The 18,137-nt window shown below is 43.1% G+C and overlaps 1 protein-coding gene across 4 annotated transcripts in view; it reads left to right on the top strand.

Annotated features, from left to right (window-relative positions):
* Positions 1 to 17,094, top strand: part of kcnma1a (potassium large conductance calcium-activated channel, subfamily M, alpha member 1a) — a 268,520-nt gene extending 251,426 nt beyond the window's left edge. For 3 of the 4 annotated variants that reach the window (XM_084075447.1, XM_084075446.1, XM_084075445.1), the window contains 5 exons: positions 5,392 to 5,522; positions 9,302 to 9,496; positions 10,655 to 10,773; positions 11,495 to 11,719; positions 16,213 to 16,368. In XM_084075447.1, the coding sequence (XP_083931573.1) occupies positions 5,392 to 5,522; positions 9,302 to 9,496; positions 10,655 to 10,773; positions 11,495 to 11,719; positions 16,213 to 16,234 (692 nt within the window). In that variant the 3' untranslated portion in view covers positions 16,235 to 16,368. Of the gene's footprint in view, positions 1 to 5,391; positions 5,523 to 9,301; positions 9,497 to 10,654; positions 10,774 to 11,494; positions 11,720 to 13,384; positions 13,414 to 16,212 lie in introns of all 4 variants that reach the window. The other variant, XM_084075448.1, reaches the window with a different exon arrangement.
* Positions 17,095 to 18,137: the final 1,043 nt, after the last annotated feature.

Here is an 18,137-nt window from a genome sequence, read left to right as displayed (position 1 = left end):
TGTAATCCACGCCGGGGCACTTTCACCGCAACAGACGCCTTGAGAAGCGTGAATCTTCCCCTTTGGGTCTCACAGTAATTCTGTTTGACAGGAGTGGTATAGCCTACTACAGTACTGGTTCTCAACAGCTGGTCCGGGGACGACCAGCCGGTCCAATCTGTGGCTCAGAGAGTGTACGAATGGAACCAAAATGGACCCGTGAATTCAATTTGATGAAGAAAAAAAACCTCAAAATAAACATGTCAAAGAAAAACCTATAAGATGATCTTACGTCGCTTATTGGTTCCACTCGTACACTTTCAGAGTTTAAATGAGCACATGAGGATTTGACAGTGCAGATTGGGGTTTCCGCTATAGTTTCAGTCCAGTGATTCTCAACCTTTTTGAATTTCAAGGATTCCCCAGTTTGATACGCATTAGGACCCTGCACGGACCCCACGTTTCGACGTTTGGTACAATTTCCATTTACAAAATTCTCGGGGAACCCAATCTGCACTTAATGTTCAGTGATAAAGGAGAGTGCCGGTCATTTTAGGTTGTATGTTTGATGCGTCGCTAATCACTCACCAACATACAAAGGAACGTTTCTCCCACAAAATCTGGCACACGCCAGGTTCTGTGAGAGAAACAAGCAACCAGCGCCATGTCGTTCTGCACGAACGGTAGCTCATGCGGGACATTCAGCTCATGTTTGAGTATCATGAGAGTATCATCACTCTTACACGCGTCTCCCATTATGCCGCTGCAAGGGGTCTGCAGAATGGACAACAGGGGCAGATCTGGAATTATTCAATGTTCCTTTGTATGTTGGTGAGTGATTAGCGACGCATCAAACATACAACCTAAAATGACCGGCACTCTCCTTTAAATTTAACTCTGAGAGTGTACAAATGAAACCAAATGGACCCATCAGGGTTCATTTGCTTCCATTTGTACACTCTCAGAGTTACAGAGACTCTATTCTCGCGAGCCAGACTGTGTCGCCTCCCGCAATTTTCAAATGCTTCCGTCATACAGTCTGAAGCACGGAAGCTCCGAACATTATCCGGAGGAAAAGTGGATGTGGCGGCCTCCTCCTCGCTTCCGTTTAGTCTTTACAGTCAAGCAAATGTGTCCTAATATAAATAAAAAAGTCCATATAGCTTGCTGCTTAGCAGAAATGGAGATTCTAAAATAAAATATATTCTTCTCCTGAACGGAAATGACGAAAAGATAAGAGCTTCCTTTCTCGGATTTTGGGAGGTGAAGTCCCAGACTCTATGTAGCATTCGGAGATTGTGGAATAGTCGTCTGGCTACGCGAGACTACAGAGACCCCATAAGGTCCCATTGGTGGTGGTCCCCCTGGAACCGACAGTTTCGAGAAACAGTGCAGTGACAGTACATGTACCTTTTTTTTTTATTCCTCTAAAAAACAAAGAACCTGTTTCAATAACTATACGCCATTTCTTCCCCCCCACCCCACCCCCCTCTTCCACACTTGTTCTCATCGCTCCATTAGCTAAACCTGGCAAACTTCTGCCTTTGGTTTCGTTCAGTCAGGAAAAAAAAAGTGGAACCAACATTCAAATGATAACAGAGCTGGGTAAGAGCCGAGTCTTCGTCCTCCCATTGCTGCCTTCCGTGCCGTTGGTTCGTTCGCTCGCTCCGCTGCTATACTCCTCCTCATCATCATCATCGGCTTGTCTTAGGGCTGGGCGACGACACTTCAAAGTCCTTATCGCCATTATTTCCTCACTTTTGCCTCGAATGCGGTTAATGAACGTTTATTTTTTAAATCCACTTAAACCCCATATGGAGTCCCTCAGGGCTCTATACTATTGTCTTTTCTGTTATTGTGGGGAAGGCTTTCGCTGAAAATAGCGGATTGACGAGCTCAAAACGCGCCACAGCGTGACTTTTTTTTTTTTTTTTACGCCACCCTACAGGGTTAATTAGACTTTCAGTTGATCATAAAAAAAAGAAAATCGATTATTTTGTTTTTCGTGTCGATTCATTTGATATATTATGAAACAACGAAAACGATTCAAAAACTTGCTTCTTGATTATTCGGTTAAAAATCGGGTTAATATCTGTTCCGACTTATTTTTCGGTTAATTGCCCAGCCCTGGCTTGTCTCGATTTCTCTGGCTGCAGTCGAGGCATCTCTCTCATTTCTCCATTCTGGTTGAAATTGACAGTCTTGTTCCCCCACCCCCCCCTACCCCCCACAACCCCCTTTTAATGATTTTTGTTGTTGTTTGCTTTTTTTTTGGGGCGGTTTATTGTTATTTATTTTTTTAAATTTCATTTTCAGAGCATCGCCAGACTGCTCAGATCATGCTCATGTCTGTTGTTGTGGCTCTTTTTGTAACACCCCTACCCACCCACCCCACCCCACCACACACCTCTCCATCACCACGTCTCATCCCCTCACCCACCCCGGTTCACTCCTTTCGGCCTGGCTCCGTTTGCATCAGCCCCTTGTCTCTTTGACTGACATTTTTCTGTTCCACAGCAACACAGGAAGGCCTGAGGAATAAATCTGTGTTTTTTTATAAAAGAATACTCGAGATCAAACCTTCTTTTAGGCTGTTGTATTTGTTTGTTTGTTTGTTTATTGGTTTATTTTCAAGCGCCCAGCTCCCTTCCGTCAGACCTTCCCCCTCTGAAGCGTGGATATCAAACCAAAAGGCCTTGTGAGGCTTTTCAAATGACGGTCCATTTGGTTCCATTTGTACACTCTCAGAGTTAAAGCTGCACTATGTAACTTTCCTCTTCTACCCCGGGATTTGAACCCGGTTTCCCTGTGCAAGTGCTGGAATGTTTACCATTGAGCTAATGGACAAAATTAAATCTTATTCATTAAAAAAAAGTTACATAGTGCCGCTTTAAATTAACACTGGTGATTGTATAGTGTATGGGGTGCCAGAGATGGCAAATGGTATCAAATGGTGGTCCGTGGCCTATTGCATATCAATTTGGAGGTCCTTGAAATAAAAAAAAGGTTGAGAATCACTGCATTATTAGGCCACGGACCCCCATTTATTTAAAAAAAAATTATATATATATATATAAATATATATATGTGTGTGTGTGTGTGTGTGGGGGGGGGACCCCAATCTACACTGTACAACCCTCAGTGTTTATTTAACTCTGAGATGGTACGCTCTCAGAGTTACAGACCCGTGTAAAGGGTCCACTTGGAACCCCTGGTGGTCCCTGGAACCTGGCGTTGAGGACCCCAGTGGTCTAAGGGGATAGACAGGCCTCTCTGAGGAGCGCTTGGTTGTCACACCGAAGATGCTGGGATTTAATCGTTTTCAATTCTGTTCCACACGTGTCCTTGCGTATATTACTTTTCTTCTTCACTCACACAGTCATTCATATTTATTCATTCCATTGTATTTGAGGTCGTTAATCAACGCTAAGTTATTTGAGTTGTTAATCTCGGTATGTGCGATAAAAGGGTTTGCCTAAGGGTGTTTTTGTCACCGGGAGGTTGTATTGTATTGTAAATTTGGCTTTCAGGACACAGGTAAATATTTGAGTTGTATATCTCGAATGTGGCCAAACGCATTTCTCTGAGATATCGAAGAAAGCTCTGGAATGCATGTTAGTTGAGCGCATGATGTTCTCACGCTACAGGCCTCTGTAGAAGCCCTGCATTTTCTTGCTAGCACCGAATGTGGTCAGTACAATATTGATGCACTGCTGCATCAGTGTTTTTTTATATCATCAATTATTCTTATTACCATTATTATTCTTATAGTAGAATTTCATTAGTTTAATTAACTGTTGCACCCCTCTCTCTCTCTCTCTCTCTCTCTCTCTCTCTCTCTCTCTCTCTCTCTCTCTCTCTCTCTCTCTCTCTCTCTCTCTCTCTCTCTCTGTATATGTGTATATATCTATATATATATGTGTATATACAGTTTATATATGTATAGCCTATATTTATCTAATCATCCAGTCTACAGAAATATCAAATAATAATCGAACAAGCTAGTTTATTGAGCGATGCAGATAATGTGTACAACAACACGCTGCAACTGCTGTTGAAGCATTAATGTAGGATTGATTCATTGGAAGGGGCTTCTATAATGGCTAGCAGCGTTCATGCACAATATTTTCATTGGTATTTTCTTCAAACATAGTTAATTTTTTATGTTTGTCATTCATTTGAACTTTTCAAATGCATTTTGCATGTGATATATATATATATATATATATATATATATATACTGCAGATGAAATACCCCCGGTATCCTTGCTCTGAACTTATAAGAAGCATTGTAGCATATCGTCGTTGCGGGGCAGAAACCTCTTATCTCCATACATTCGTAAATGAACGCCCTATTTGATTGGCGGCACACAAAAGCTAGTGTAGCTGCAGCAAAAGCTAGTGTAGCTGCAGCAAAAGTAGTGGAGCTGCAGCAACACGTTTTGAGCTGGACGATCTGCTACTTGAATTTGAACAGTTTTGGACATATGACGTTTCCACCCGACAGAGACGATATACTGTGTAAGTAATTGTCACGTTAGGGCCCTTACTATAGTCATACATAACAATGGTTCTCAAAGTGGGCTCAAGGGACCCTCAGGGTTCCTTGAGGGGTTTCCAAATGTACCCTATACAGGTCTGTAACACTGAGGGTGTACAAATGGACCCAAATGAACCCGTGTAGTGTCCATTTGTACACCCTCAGAGTTATGCGGGTCCTTGGAATTAAACACCTTTGCGAACCACTGATATATGATAATGCAATAACTTAGTTGAGCATACCTTCATGTTAGGCTCCGTTGAGAATATATACAATCAAAGGATGTCAGTTGTTTTGTTGAAACAAATGAATTGGTACATTATGTTATATTGGACATAAAACATATGTCTAATGTGTGTCATTACATTATCAACATTATCCCCAAATGACAGCACCCTTCTTGTCAGTACCCCTGCACCTGAGACCTGTGTGGGCATTATACCTTACCAGGATACTTCCATATAGGGCTGGGCAACATATTAATATTATATCCATATCATGATATGAGACTAGATATCGTCAAAGATTTTGCATATCGTCAAATATAGTGTTATGGCTAAAGTGTTGTCTCTTCCTGGTTTTAATCGCTTAAACCTTAAACACAAAGACATTTCTAAAATAGATATATTTTTTATATTATATAATAGATATTTTCTCCATTTTTGAAGAATTTAAAATAAATGTTATATTATCGTCACAATACGATATTGTCACTATCGATATCGAGGCACTTGGTCAATATATTGTGTAAATAGATATGATTCCTGCACTCTCAGGTGTGTCGGTATACGCGTGTGTGTCTGTATGTTATGTGTGTTGTGTTTGGCGTCACAGCCTCCGTCTCTAAGACCAGAGAGTTTCCTTTCTCTCAGTGAACGACTCCAATGTCCAGTTCCTGGACCAGGACGATGACGACGACCCTGACACGGAGCTGTACCTCACCCAGCCCTTCGCCTGCGGGTCGGCCTTCGCCGTCAGCGTGCTCGACTCGCTCATGAGCGCTGTGAGTAACGCCACACACGCACTATGCCACTGTTTCCCAAACAGTGGGTCGGGGAGGGACCCATCTTTGGGTTGAGGACCAATTTTTATGGGTTGCGAGGAAATAAACCCTTTTTTTTCGTTTCCTACATAAAAAAAAACATTATTTTAAAAGTTAAAAAAATATATTTTTTCAAACGTTTTTTATAAATAAAATGGAAACATTTGAATAATTTCTGCTATTTTCTGCTATTTTCACTAGTTTGGGTCCCGAGCAAACTGTAATTTCTCTTTTGGGAAGATGCTTTAGCATATGCAAGTCACATATCGTCGCTGTCGGGCAGAAACCTTTTATCTCCATATTCTATTCTCAAACCTTTTTACACCAAATGTTTTGGCGAGCACCACACTTGATTTATCGTTCAACGTTGAATAAAGCATATTTAAAACATATATTAGTAGTCTCGAATAGGAATATGAATAAGAAAATACATTTACAACGATGTAATTCCTGATGATATTGTGTCCTATCAAAGTATCTATCTCAGTTGATCTGATAGTACCTATCAAAAGCTATGGAAAAAGTGATCTGTTGCCAGAACCTTAATAACATCAAATACATTCACAGGCTGCTTTTTATAAACAAATGAAGCACTTAAAAGACTTAAAGGGAAGGATACATTTATGTTTAAAAAAAAAAAAGAATCAGTTGTAAATGTGCAACCCTGCCTTCACCTTCTCGCGAACCCATTTGGGGTCCCGACCCACAGTTTGAGAACCTGTTGTTCTAGTTTATCCTTCTGTCCCTACAATGAAAACACCTAATAATAAGTAGTACTACAGACTAATGTGGAAGTGAGGCACAATAGGTAGAGCAGGGTCAGGGTTTATGATCAAATGTTTATGATAAAAATTCTGTATCGACCTCAGGGGTTCTTGCTCTTTTTTATTACCAAGGTTTATGGAAGGCAAAAGTTTTACAGCTGTATCACAAATACTATTAAAGTCTAATGCCGTCTCGTGAACACCACCGATTTTAGCAGTGTGTGTAAATCAACACACCACGAAGGTAAAGAGTTTTATTTTTTATTTTTTAACCCATTAAGGCCTGAGGCCAATTCTACAAATGCCTTCTAAATCAGTAGTTCTCAAACTTTTTGTCGTACCAAGGACCCCCAAAATGATTATGTATTTGGCCGCGGACCCCTCATCTGAAAATGTTTTGTGCCCGGGACCCCCAGAAGAGAAGATTTGTGTTAAAGAAAATCTGAATTATTAAAAAAAAAATTACACTTTCACGATTTTTCAAAAATGTAAAAAAAAAATCTTTGAACATAGCAGGTGTGCAAAAGCTTGTAGATCTGCAATTTTTTGAGAACCACTGTTTTAATCCAATGTTCTAAATCCTAAGAGTTGCTATATTATAGCTCAAATCTAAAATAACAACAGATCCTTTCCCGGTTGTAATGGCTTAAAGGATAACAGATGCAGGGCTCTGGCATCTCTAAGTAGGCAGAAGTTAGTAAGTGGAACGCCACATCGATCAGACTTCACCGCCAGCTTCCGCTGACATCAAAAGGGGGAGTCGTCGCCACCATTTCCCCATCTAAAGTGTCAGGGATTCAACTTTCAAGGGCCTTATTAGATCTTTTAACAAGGTAAAGCGCTGAAGTTCGACTTAATGGCACCTATGACACGAGGGTGGGCCACAGCGGGCCCCAAAAAAAAGAAGAGAGATCTCTCTTTCATCTGCTGACAGTGTCATCCCCGTATCAAGGTATATCAAAGACAGGAATAAAAACCTTCATAACCTTTTTTCTTTTTTTTCCTCTCCTCCCGACTTCTCCAACCTACATACGTTATCGTCACTGTCGGGCGGAAACCTTGTATGTCCCAAAAACTGTTACTTTTCAGGAAATTTCTGGAAAAGAATGACCTGTGTTCCAATGGATCCAATGTAGTTATTTAGTCACAAGCTCTTGTTGTTAATATCAATATTTATAAAACCACACTTCATCACTTTCACTTAGAAAATAGCTAAAATATTGTACCGTAGATTGGCTATTCTTGCTACTTTTGTGTGACACTGTAGTATGACGAAGTAGGGTATTCATTTACAGAAAACAAAAAAACAAAACAGTTTAGAGCTTGCGGATCTGTAGCCATGGATCACACGATGGTCGTCTGTCACGACCGTCACGGATGAACTTCGACCTGGTGTTTGCACTTTCTCCATTTACGGCCCGTACATCTACATAAACGTTCAGATTTCAAATATAAAGAGCTTACCTCATGGCCGCGGATGTTTTATGTAATTATGTATCATTTTAATCCGTTCGGTGGCCAATTTCTTAAAGTTATAATGTATCGGAGTGCAATACACCTCCCAACCGATGGTTGCGTAGTTGAAAGCATATGGTGAAAATACAGAGAAAATGGCCACCGATCGGAATAAAATGCTAATTTATTGAGCAACACGGAACATACGGGTACTTCTGACGGCCCGTACATAATTGTAACATCCGTGGCCATGGGGTAAGACCTTCTTATTTGAAATCTGAAAGGTTTATGTACGGGCCGTAAATGGAGAAAGTTCAAACACTAGGTCATGTTTTCAGCGGATCTGTTACTTTTGAGTGACGCTGTAGAGTGATCACGTAGGGCGCTATTTTACAACAACAACAAACGTTATAATAAGGAGCTATAGAGGTCTCCGCCCGACAGCAACGATTATGGAGATACAAGGTTTCCGCCCGACAGCAACGCTATGTTTCCCTCCAGTGTTGTGATGGCTCAATTCCAGCAGCTCTCTCTGTCTCTGTGAATAAGGGGGGGCTGGGGGGGGGGGGGGGTGTGCGGAGCCGGAGCGGGGCAGGCGTCATCTGTAGTGTGGGCTGCTGGTCAGAGGTGAGACCTGCTAATGGACAGTGCTCATCCATCATGAGACTCCCGCAGGCCTGTCAGGAGCCCAGGGAGAGGGAGCTGCCACTCTGGCCCCGGCCAGCGCCGAGTGACACCGCCTGTCTTCAACAACGCGGGGGGAAAGAGCGAGGGCTTCTGACGGGAGGGGGGACTGGGAGGAGGGGGGGGGAAGGGATAACAGAGAGCCTGACACCCCGCGGAGCACAGCAGAAATGTCTGGTTCACCAGAAAACAGATCGCACAGTGCATAGGACAGTGTTTACGCAGTGAAGGAGAGATGTTGTGTCGAAGCAGCACTGCAACATGTTACCCTCATGTTGTCAATACTTAAGGAACGCTTAACCCGTTCAATCCGCGAACGCATCTACAAATGTCTTCTAAATCAGTTTCCTGAAACACGTATGTTGCTATAATATCAGTGGTTCTCACACTTTTTCATGTCAAGGACCCACACAATTATATGTATTTGGCCGCAGACCCCATCACAAAATATTTAGTTCCAGGGGTCCCCCAGAAGCAAAGATTACAGTGCACCTGGCGTGCACTCCTCTCCTCTTTTAAGCTTGTAGATTGCATATTTTCACTATTTCTTAAAAGGTTTTTAAATGTACTGATCTTCTTTTTTGACTTTTTGATTTTCTTTGGAGAGAAAAAAGTGTGATTTAGAAAATGTCTTTTAAAAAATTATTTTGGTTGTTGTAGGAAATGTAAAAAAAAAAAGGGCCATTTACTCACAACCCATAAGAATGGGTCCATTGTTTGGGAAATACTGGCCTTCTAGATAACGGCCTGTACCATCTCCCCTCAACGTGCCACCTCTCTCCTCATGACTCTAATGGCATTTTGCTTACAGATATCCCTTCTTCTTATCTCCCCCAGACATACTTCAACGATAATATCCTCACCCTGATCCGCACGCTGGTCACAGGGGGCGCCACCCCCGAGCTGGAGGCCCTGTTGGCTGAAGAGAACGCTCTCAGAGGAGGCTACAGCACGCCGCAAACACTGGCCAACAGAGACAGGTGTCGCGTGGCCCAGCTGGCTCTCTACGACGGGCCCTTCGCCGACTTGGGGGTAAGCGGACATTTAAAGACGTCATGAACTGGCTTTTTTTCTTGCGTGCTTCAGGCCGCTTTTTTTTTCTGGAAAGGAGGCGTGTTGAGGTTCAACCAATCACAGTCTCAGCCGGCGGTCCCGACCCTTCGGGCTATGGGATCGATGGAAACTACACACGCAGCTCATCGTCGCTGCGTGAGGCAGTGCTGAGGCATTGCCTCACCCCAAATATTTTCAGATACAAGTTTTAATGTACTGTTTAATTTTTAAATTAGTAGTGCACCATCCGGCCGCCATCTTCAGTTAGATAAAGAACGTAGCAGCCCAAGAGTGTTTCCATAATGAAAATCAGGTGTGCGTCGAGGAACATGAGCACACCTGATTGATGAGCACACCTGAATCACACAGGTGAATGAAATCATGATTCATAATTATTCATAAGGGCTTGCTAATGGTAGTCATTGCAGTGCGTTTGCGTTTGACAGGAAGTAATTAAGGCTGGACTTTTATGGACTTTTGGAACTTTAAAAAAATATCATTGGGGAGCCATTGTTTGGTATGTTCTCATTGTGATCACGGATATGCTCTAAAAGTATGAAAAACATTAGCATTGATGACACTTTTTGGCACTACTCGGTAGCACAGACACGGTGGCTTCCACCCCTTTGCGACCCTTAATCTGATGTGAACAACAATGATCACGCAACGCAAGGCCCTCATGGGAGGAGAGGGGGAAAGAGGGGTTTGGAAGGAACTATGAGAACATTCAGAGAAAATCCCATGAGTTCTGTTAAATTTGTTTAATTGTTTAATTTGTCCCAGCCACGCAGTCTTTATTAGATTTTATTTTGCACTATCATTTGTGTTCTCATCACAATGACCTTACAATTCTCAATTGAAATGGACTTTAAATCCATTTTCCTTTCAGGGATGAAAGGATGTGATTTTGTCATCTCTTTTATGATTTATAGTGCATTTCTACGGCCGTGTGTGAACTACGATCATTGGATCTCATTGCCAACTTTGTTAGGCCCTCGTGTGGAAAACACAAAGAGAAAGTGCTAATTCCCGCGGCAGCTCTGGAGAAAGTTCTCTCCGCTGGCGCTGTGACAGGGCATCAGGCTATATAACCTAACACGCGCTGACGCTGTCTTTTTGTTTTCTGCTGGGTTTCAGGACGGCGGATGCTACGGGGATTTGTTCTGTAAAGCGCTGAAGACATACAACATGCTGTGTTTCGGCATCTACAGATTAAGAGACGCTCACATGAGTGTGCCGAGCCCGTGTACAAAGCGGTAGGTACACCACCCTCCCTCACCAACACACTTTACAAGAACATGTAAGTGACATATACATATTTACAGCATATGAGTGACAAATAAATGAATAAATATACAAGATCCCGATACAAGCGGCCGAATTAAGTTTTCTCAGGCGATTGGCTGGCATCTCCCTTAGGGTAAGAACAAGTTCAGTAGAGAGATTCGGAGTAGAGCCGTTGCTCTTTAACGTGGAAAGGAGCCAGTTAAGGTGGTTCGAGCATCTATTTCGGATGCCTCGGCGTCTCCCTAGGGAGGTCTTCGGAGCATGTCCCACTGCGAGGAGACCACAGGGTAGACCAAGGATCAGAGGAGGGATTATATCTCCACACTGGCCTTGGAACGCCTCGGCATCCCCCAGGATTGAAGTAGCTAATGTTCCCCGGGAAAGGGAAGTCTGGGATTCCCTGCAGGAACTGTACGAAATGGACCCTCGCGGTCCATTTGGTTCCATTTGTACACTCAAGAGTTAAAACGTCACTGAGGATCTTACAGTGTGCAGTAGATTGGCGTCCCACAGATCAAATGTTTTATCAAACACGGGGGGGGGGGGGGGGGGGGGTCCTTGAAAAAAAAAAACAACGGTTGAGAAACACTGATCTACACGCTATCCTCGGCTAAATGGTCGAACGAACTTCAAACTAACTTCATGTGTTTCCGTGTGTGTGTGTGTGTGTGTGTGTGTGTGTGGCGATAGGTACGTGATCACCAACCCGCCGTACGAGTTTGAGCTGGTGCCGACGGACCTGATCTTCTGCCTCATGCAGTTTGACCACAACGCCGGCCAGTCTCGGGCCAGTCTGTCCCACTCCTCCCACTCCTCCCATTCCTCCAGCAAAAAGAGCTCCTCCGTCCACTCCATCCCCCCCACCAACCGGCAGAACCGCAGCAGTAAGAGCCGGGAGTCTCGCGACAAACAGAAGTACGTAACTGTGTACGCAACGGCGTGCGGATGTGTGTGTGTGTGTGTGCGCAGCATGTGGTGTAGTGTTCACTGAGCCTGACGCTGTCTAAATCTGTATTTGTGTGTGTGTGTGTGTGTGTGTGTGTGTGTGTGTGTGTGTGTGTGTGTGTGTGTGTGTGTGTGTGTGTGTGTGTGTGTGTGTGTGTGTGTGTGTGTGTGTGTGTGTGTGTGTGTGTGTCTGTCTGTGTGTGTACCTATATTTGATGATCTTTGTTTTTCTGTGTGTGCACTGTTTGTAGACTGTTGTCACACACACACGCTGGTAGATAATGTGCCTCGTGTGTGACGTGTGTTTGTTTGCGTGTTTGTTTGTGACGCGTGTGCGCTTGTTTGTGACGTGTGTGTGTGTGCGTGTTTGTGATCTATGTGTGTTTATTACGTCTGCATCGGTGTCCACGCCGCCATAGTTTCTGTGTTTTTCTCCATCCTCACCTTGCATGTGGTCCAGGCTGCCATGGCAACACTACCATAGCGACCATCAACAACACATTCACAGAGTGGACACATACATAGTTGAGCACAGCCATAGCCATAGTAGCTGAAACAAGTCTACAATAAAAGAAAAACAAATTATTTTAACCACATAGACCCTCTATACTTGAGACACCTGAGATGCACTGTGCGATCGACGCCAAATCTCTTTGCCAAAAATAGCCGATCTACAAGCTTAATTATGCTAATGTCCCCCCCAAGTATGGATGATGGGGTTCATGTGGTTAAGATGCACTCTGCACACTTTAACCACTTAATCCCTATTATACAATATACTTTGTCTAATTTTACACTTGTGGTTAAATGAACACTCAGGATTTTACAGCGTACATTCAATAGGTATATATACTGTAGGTTTCTATGTTTTAATATTCTGATGATTTACGTCCAACTCGTTGTTGAATGTGTCGTTGACATACCATTTTTGTACTCTAAATACTTGATTGTGACAGTACATAGTCATGTGGTTGAATATATTCATATTCATTATAGCTGTTTAACCTGTTTATGATTAAGTTGATTGCTGATACTCATAAGCCCATCCCTCATGAGCACTGTTGGTATTTTGTTATCCATGGTGCATATGTGTACAGCTTTACTGCATGTCCATGTTAGTAAGCTATCGTTTCCCGTTTCCTTTTTATATTTTTGAAGAAGACAAGAGTTAGAATTCAAATCTGGTCAAATATCTTGACCCAAATACTCCCGCAATAATTACTCCTCCCCCCAAAATATACATTTTGAATTTCAGCGTACCTACCGGGTGAACAAAGCCTGATTCGTCGTACAGCGGCGTCACGTAAAATAGCCGAACCTACAAGCTCACAATTTGAGCTTGTAGGTTCGGCTATTTTCCGTTGCGCAAAGGAGCATAAAAGACGAAAGGATTTAGCTAATGTTAAGCTATTTAAAATAAAGCATGCAGATATGTTACAATCATGCTGTCTCACTCGGAGGAATGACTAATTGATGAATGCTGAATGGATACATCTTAAAAAATGTAAGATGTATGACATTAATATACCCTAAATGCTTTAGACAGTCTTCACAGTATGTCACCCTTTGTTATCTGCTTCATAGAGTGTAAATACGACTTAACTTACAGTAGATTACTTGCCTCTCTTTCTGAAGTGCAACAAGGATGAATAGAATGAGCCAAGGTACGCAAGTTAACGATTCTGCATGACTTAGCAACCTTTTATATGGGGTTACAGTCATAACCATGTCCTCTCATGGAGATTGTTATGACCAGGGGAGTTTTCTTTTCTGTTCTGTTCTTGTTGGTGAATATTTGTTTTCTTGAGATTCTATGTAAAAAAAAATACATATATATATATATTATATATAATTATCATGCCTCAGTTTAAGTTTTGCTTTCGTCTGGAAAGCAAAATGTCTGCCGCTGCCTCCGCCTATACTTTCCTGTCGATCATAGTCACTCTGCATGAGGTTGAAACCCGCTCATCTTCCTGTGCTTTTTGACTTCAACAACTTCCTCACTGGACAGGAGGTTTGATTTTCCTTCCAGGATCCCCTGTTTTGGCTGATTTCTTCCAATCATTTTTTTCATCATGTCTTTTTTATCAATTATTGTGATTTCTTCTTTTCTTTTTTATTATGATTTATTTCAAGCTGATAATGGTTTGCATTGTGTGAGAGGTCTGTGTGTTTGCACATGTTCTTTCCTATTGAATGCTACAGTATACCTGATGTCTTTTGATGTCATTATTTCTATGCTGTCATGGTTCAGTAGCTCAGGGGTTTCCACAAACTATACCGTGCCAGGGACCCCATATAGCCGAAGCTATATCCCCCCATCGCAAAAATGGCTCAAAAAGAAAGTAGTGAAAATTGACAAAAAAAGTAGCAGATCTACAAGTTCGAAACGCATCGCTTTGGGCCGCGTTTCGAGCTTGCAGATCTGCTACTTTTGATGCTTTTGTGTGATGCTGTAGTATGATCAAGTAATTTACGAAAAAACACAAAAAGTTAAGATATAAGGGGTTTCTGCCCGCCAACAGCAATATACAGTAGCTGGTTAACCCCCCCCTGACCATCCTAACCCTAGCCTGCAGTAGCTCGTTAGCGTATTGGCAACGCAACAAACCATAGAGCCAAAAGTCTTTGTTATCACAATGAAGGATGAGCAGACTGGAGGCTCACACAGATCACACCTGGCATGTAGGTCAGGCTGCTTCAAAGCCCTCCAGTGCAGCCAAATCGCTCACTCCTTCCCTCACATAACTTTCCACCAAGTCTGTCCAAGCCGTCGCCATATCAGTCACGGCAGGAAAGTGGGAGGTGTGACAAATGCAGAGCCTAAATTGAAGATGGAGAGGGGGTATGTGTGAGCCTGTGAGCTCCCCCCTCTCATAGCCCTAGCGTGCCTGATATGGTGGTTTGAGGCGACATGGCTATAACTTTCACCGTAGCAGCAGCGACACTCAGAGAGAGCGATGGCAGACATCTTGCTTCACCTCAGGCACAATTCCAGACATCAAATGCCTGCGCTGTAACACACGGGGCCCCACAGCCTTATGCTCGCTGACATTCACATAGACGCGCACACACACACACACACACACACACACACACACACACACACACACACACACACACACACACACACACACACACACACACACACACACACACTCTCATGTGAACACAAACACACATTGGAGGTTGACTCCGTGTTGCAAACTAGAATAATCTGATTTTACAACTCCAGCCAAAAGAAATGACATCTAGGATGGCATTTGTGGATGCTGTGAAATGCTGGAAGACAATTTACAAACTTCTGATGGCTGACATCTGCCTTCTCCTGGCCAGAGACAGTAACCCCCCCCCCCTTCAGTTAACAGCTGAAGTACAGAGGCATGAACGTAACGCTACGATCTAGCACATGTTTTGATGAATAAAACATATTCATTTTAACCAATCTGTCTGAGTATGTTAATACAACATAGCTAGCACAACTGCAGTGGTTGGATGTGGTCTCCCTACTCTTCCATTTACAAATGTTGATTCTGATCAGTCAGGTAGGACACCTAATAGTTAGTCTCACGTTGCCAGACGATCGGAGATCTCTGCCTACCGATACTTCTAAATAAGTGGTTCTCAGACTTTTTCGTGCCAAGGACCCCCAAATTGATATGTATTTGGCCGTGGACCCCCATCTGAAAATGTTTTGAGCCAGGGACACCCAGAAGAGAAGATTTATGTAAAAAAAAAAAATCGTAATTATTCAATAGCCAACATAGAAATGGATAAAGTGGTTAAAATCATTGTGATGCTATGTTAACTTACTTTTGCTGGGGACCCCCTGGGGAACCCCACCCAAGGACCCCTGGGGGTCCCCGGACCCCACTTTGAGAACCAATGATCTAAATTCAATATAGTTGATAAAACTGGGTGGATGTCATTTGGATATTTTAAAAAAGCATTGCAGAATCATTTCTTGTGGTGATATGATTGTTTTCAAAGCATCCACTGTTCTAGCAAAGACATCGAATTTAGATGTCACCTTGGAGATCTCTGATCGGTTGGCAATGCAAGATGTAAATAACGTTATTTGAAGCAGACGGCACACAGATTGGACACTAGCTGCCTGTCTCTGTCAGGAGTCTTACGGATTGTAACTTTAATTTCAGCATAGTTTTTTGGAGTTAAAGTCCGCCGCTTTAATCAGAATTTTGACTGCTTATGGCCATCTACTTGCACTATTGTATAATATATAGCAATGAATATACCCTGGCGTTATAAAAATGGCCACAATGCAAATTTAACATAATTCTATTGTGCCCTACTATGTTTAGATGGTGATTATAAGAAATATATATATATATATGCGCTGTGTGCCAAGGCTACTGCTTAAACTGAGGCGGTGACATTGTGAACGATTCCACAAAATGAGCTGTTTGAAACCTGAATGTCTGTCTCTCTGTCTTGCTTTGCAGAAAAGAAATGGTTTACAGATGAAGCAGAAAGTACATACCCACGGAACATTCAGATAAAGCCCATGAGCACTCACATGGCCAACCAAGTCAACCAGTACAAATCCACCAGTAGTCTGATTCCACCGATCAGAGAAGTTGAAGACGAATGCTGAACAACCAGGCCTGACTGCAGAACTCATGAGAAATTCTGGAGGCTCTGTCAAAAGAGATGGCAAGAAGTTATCATGATGATTGAAGACCGACATATTTCTCCTCACTCATTCTTAAGAATCAAGGGTTGAACAGGAACACAAACTGGAAGGGACCTCCTTTATGTGTATACCTTTAAATGTTACTTCCACACTCTCAGACATTTTTTTGTTTTATTTATTAATGTATCCATATGTACATAATGACAATCAAAAATAAGGATTGTACAGCCCCCTCGCCTCTAGCACTTTTTGGAATTGTTTAAAAGAGATGAGAAGAAAAAAAAAGAAAGAAGAAAGAAACAAAAAAAATACGACACCATTTTCAGTAACGGTACTTCCTGTAATTCTTTGCAATAGTTCACCTGTTTGTGTGACCAGACTCCAGGGGCTTGGAGGATGAGGGTCCCAGCGATACTGAACTGATCTCCCAAAGATCCCCCCCCCCCCCCCCACAGATGCTGTCATCTCACACCAGCTGGGCTCATGAAGCTCATGTCTCCTGTCTGCTTCTGTTCTATTTGCACTAAGACTGATCAAGTTCCTTTTTCTTTCTTTTTTTTTTGGGGGACAAAAAGAAAAGAAAAGAAAAAAGATAACAACCACTTGAAACATCAGCCCCCCCCCCCCCCCCCCCCCCCCCCCCTCCTCCGAAAACCTCCCTGAAAGTGTCAGCTTCTGAACGCGTTGGAGGGTAAGGCGTGCGCGGAGTCGGAACTCAGAGACATGCTGTCTTTGCTACTGGACTTGGAACGATCGTGCCATTGCTTAAAAAGTTGTGACGAACATCGCGCTGCTTGAATAATCGAAACCGAGTGAGAGTGCATCATTCCAGCCCCTCTGCACAGCAAAAAAAATCACATGGTAAAACCAACCCGCAGTTGTGAAACTCAGAGGATGATGCACAGTGTTTTTTGGTATATGTACTGTGTACGCACCTCCAAGTCCTTTTCTTCCGCTCATAACGTCATACGGATTCATCTAAAATCTGTGACTGTTTCAAGCTCCTATCGCATGGTATGTGCCTGAAACCCCCACCCCTTCTTTAACGAAATAGTAGTGCAGTTCGATGTACTTCACCTGAATACGTGAGAGGTAGGAGGGGCTTAAACGGGCGTCCCCTCCCTCATGGCTTTCTTGGAGTGTTTACGGTATACACACATCATGTCGCGCTTGTGCATCGCAGCCGTGCGTGCGTCCCTTTCTGGTGTTGCGCTGATTAGTGCCGTCATCTCTCCCACCTGTGTGTGTGTGTGTGTGTGTGTGTGTGTGTGTGTGTGTGTGTGTGTGTGGGTGTGTCCGTGCGTGCGTGATGGTGCGCCTCCTGGCGGGAACAGCATGTGGGATCAAGGCTCTATAACACGAAAGCCACGGAGGAACAACAGAAAGTGTAGTCTCTGGGCTTTTGGATCTACATACTACACTAATGCAATTGACACGAAATCCACCAACTATGATTGCGCAGAACTAATGTGAGCAAGCAGAAGGCAGAATTGGGACATTCAAATTGTCTCGTCGGAATGTTTTGTCTATTAAAAAAAAAAAGATCATAATACCTTTCCCCCAAAAAAGAAAATGCCACATATCGCATAAAAGTGGGCATCATGGGTTCTCTTTTGACTGGAGCCACTGCCTGGCACGGGGTTGGCACAGAGGCAGTAAAGAGCTTGGATGTTCTCTGTTGCCGACCCAAAGATGTCACACGAGCCTCAGATTCTGCTGCTGCTGCTCCTGCGT

Source organism: Gymnoscopelus microlampas, assembly GCF_963454915.1.
Source record: "Gymnoscopelus microlampas genome assembly, chromosome: 13".
In the NCBI taxonomy this organism is placed as follows: Eukaryota; Metazoa; Chordata; class Actinopteri; order Myctophiformes; family Myctophidae; genus Gymnoscopelus; species Gymnoscopelus microlampas.
The sequence above is the reverse complement of the archived record's forward strand: the minus strand, read 5'-3'. Positions and strand labels throughout refer to the sequence as shown.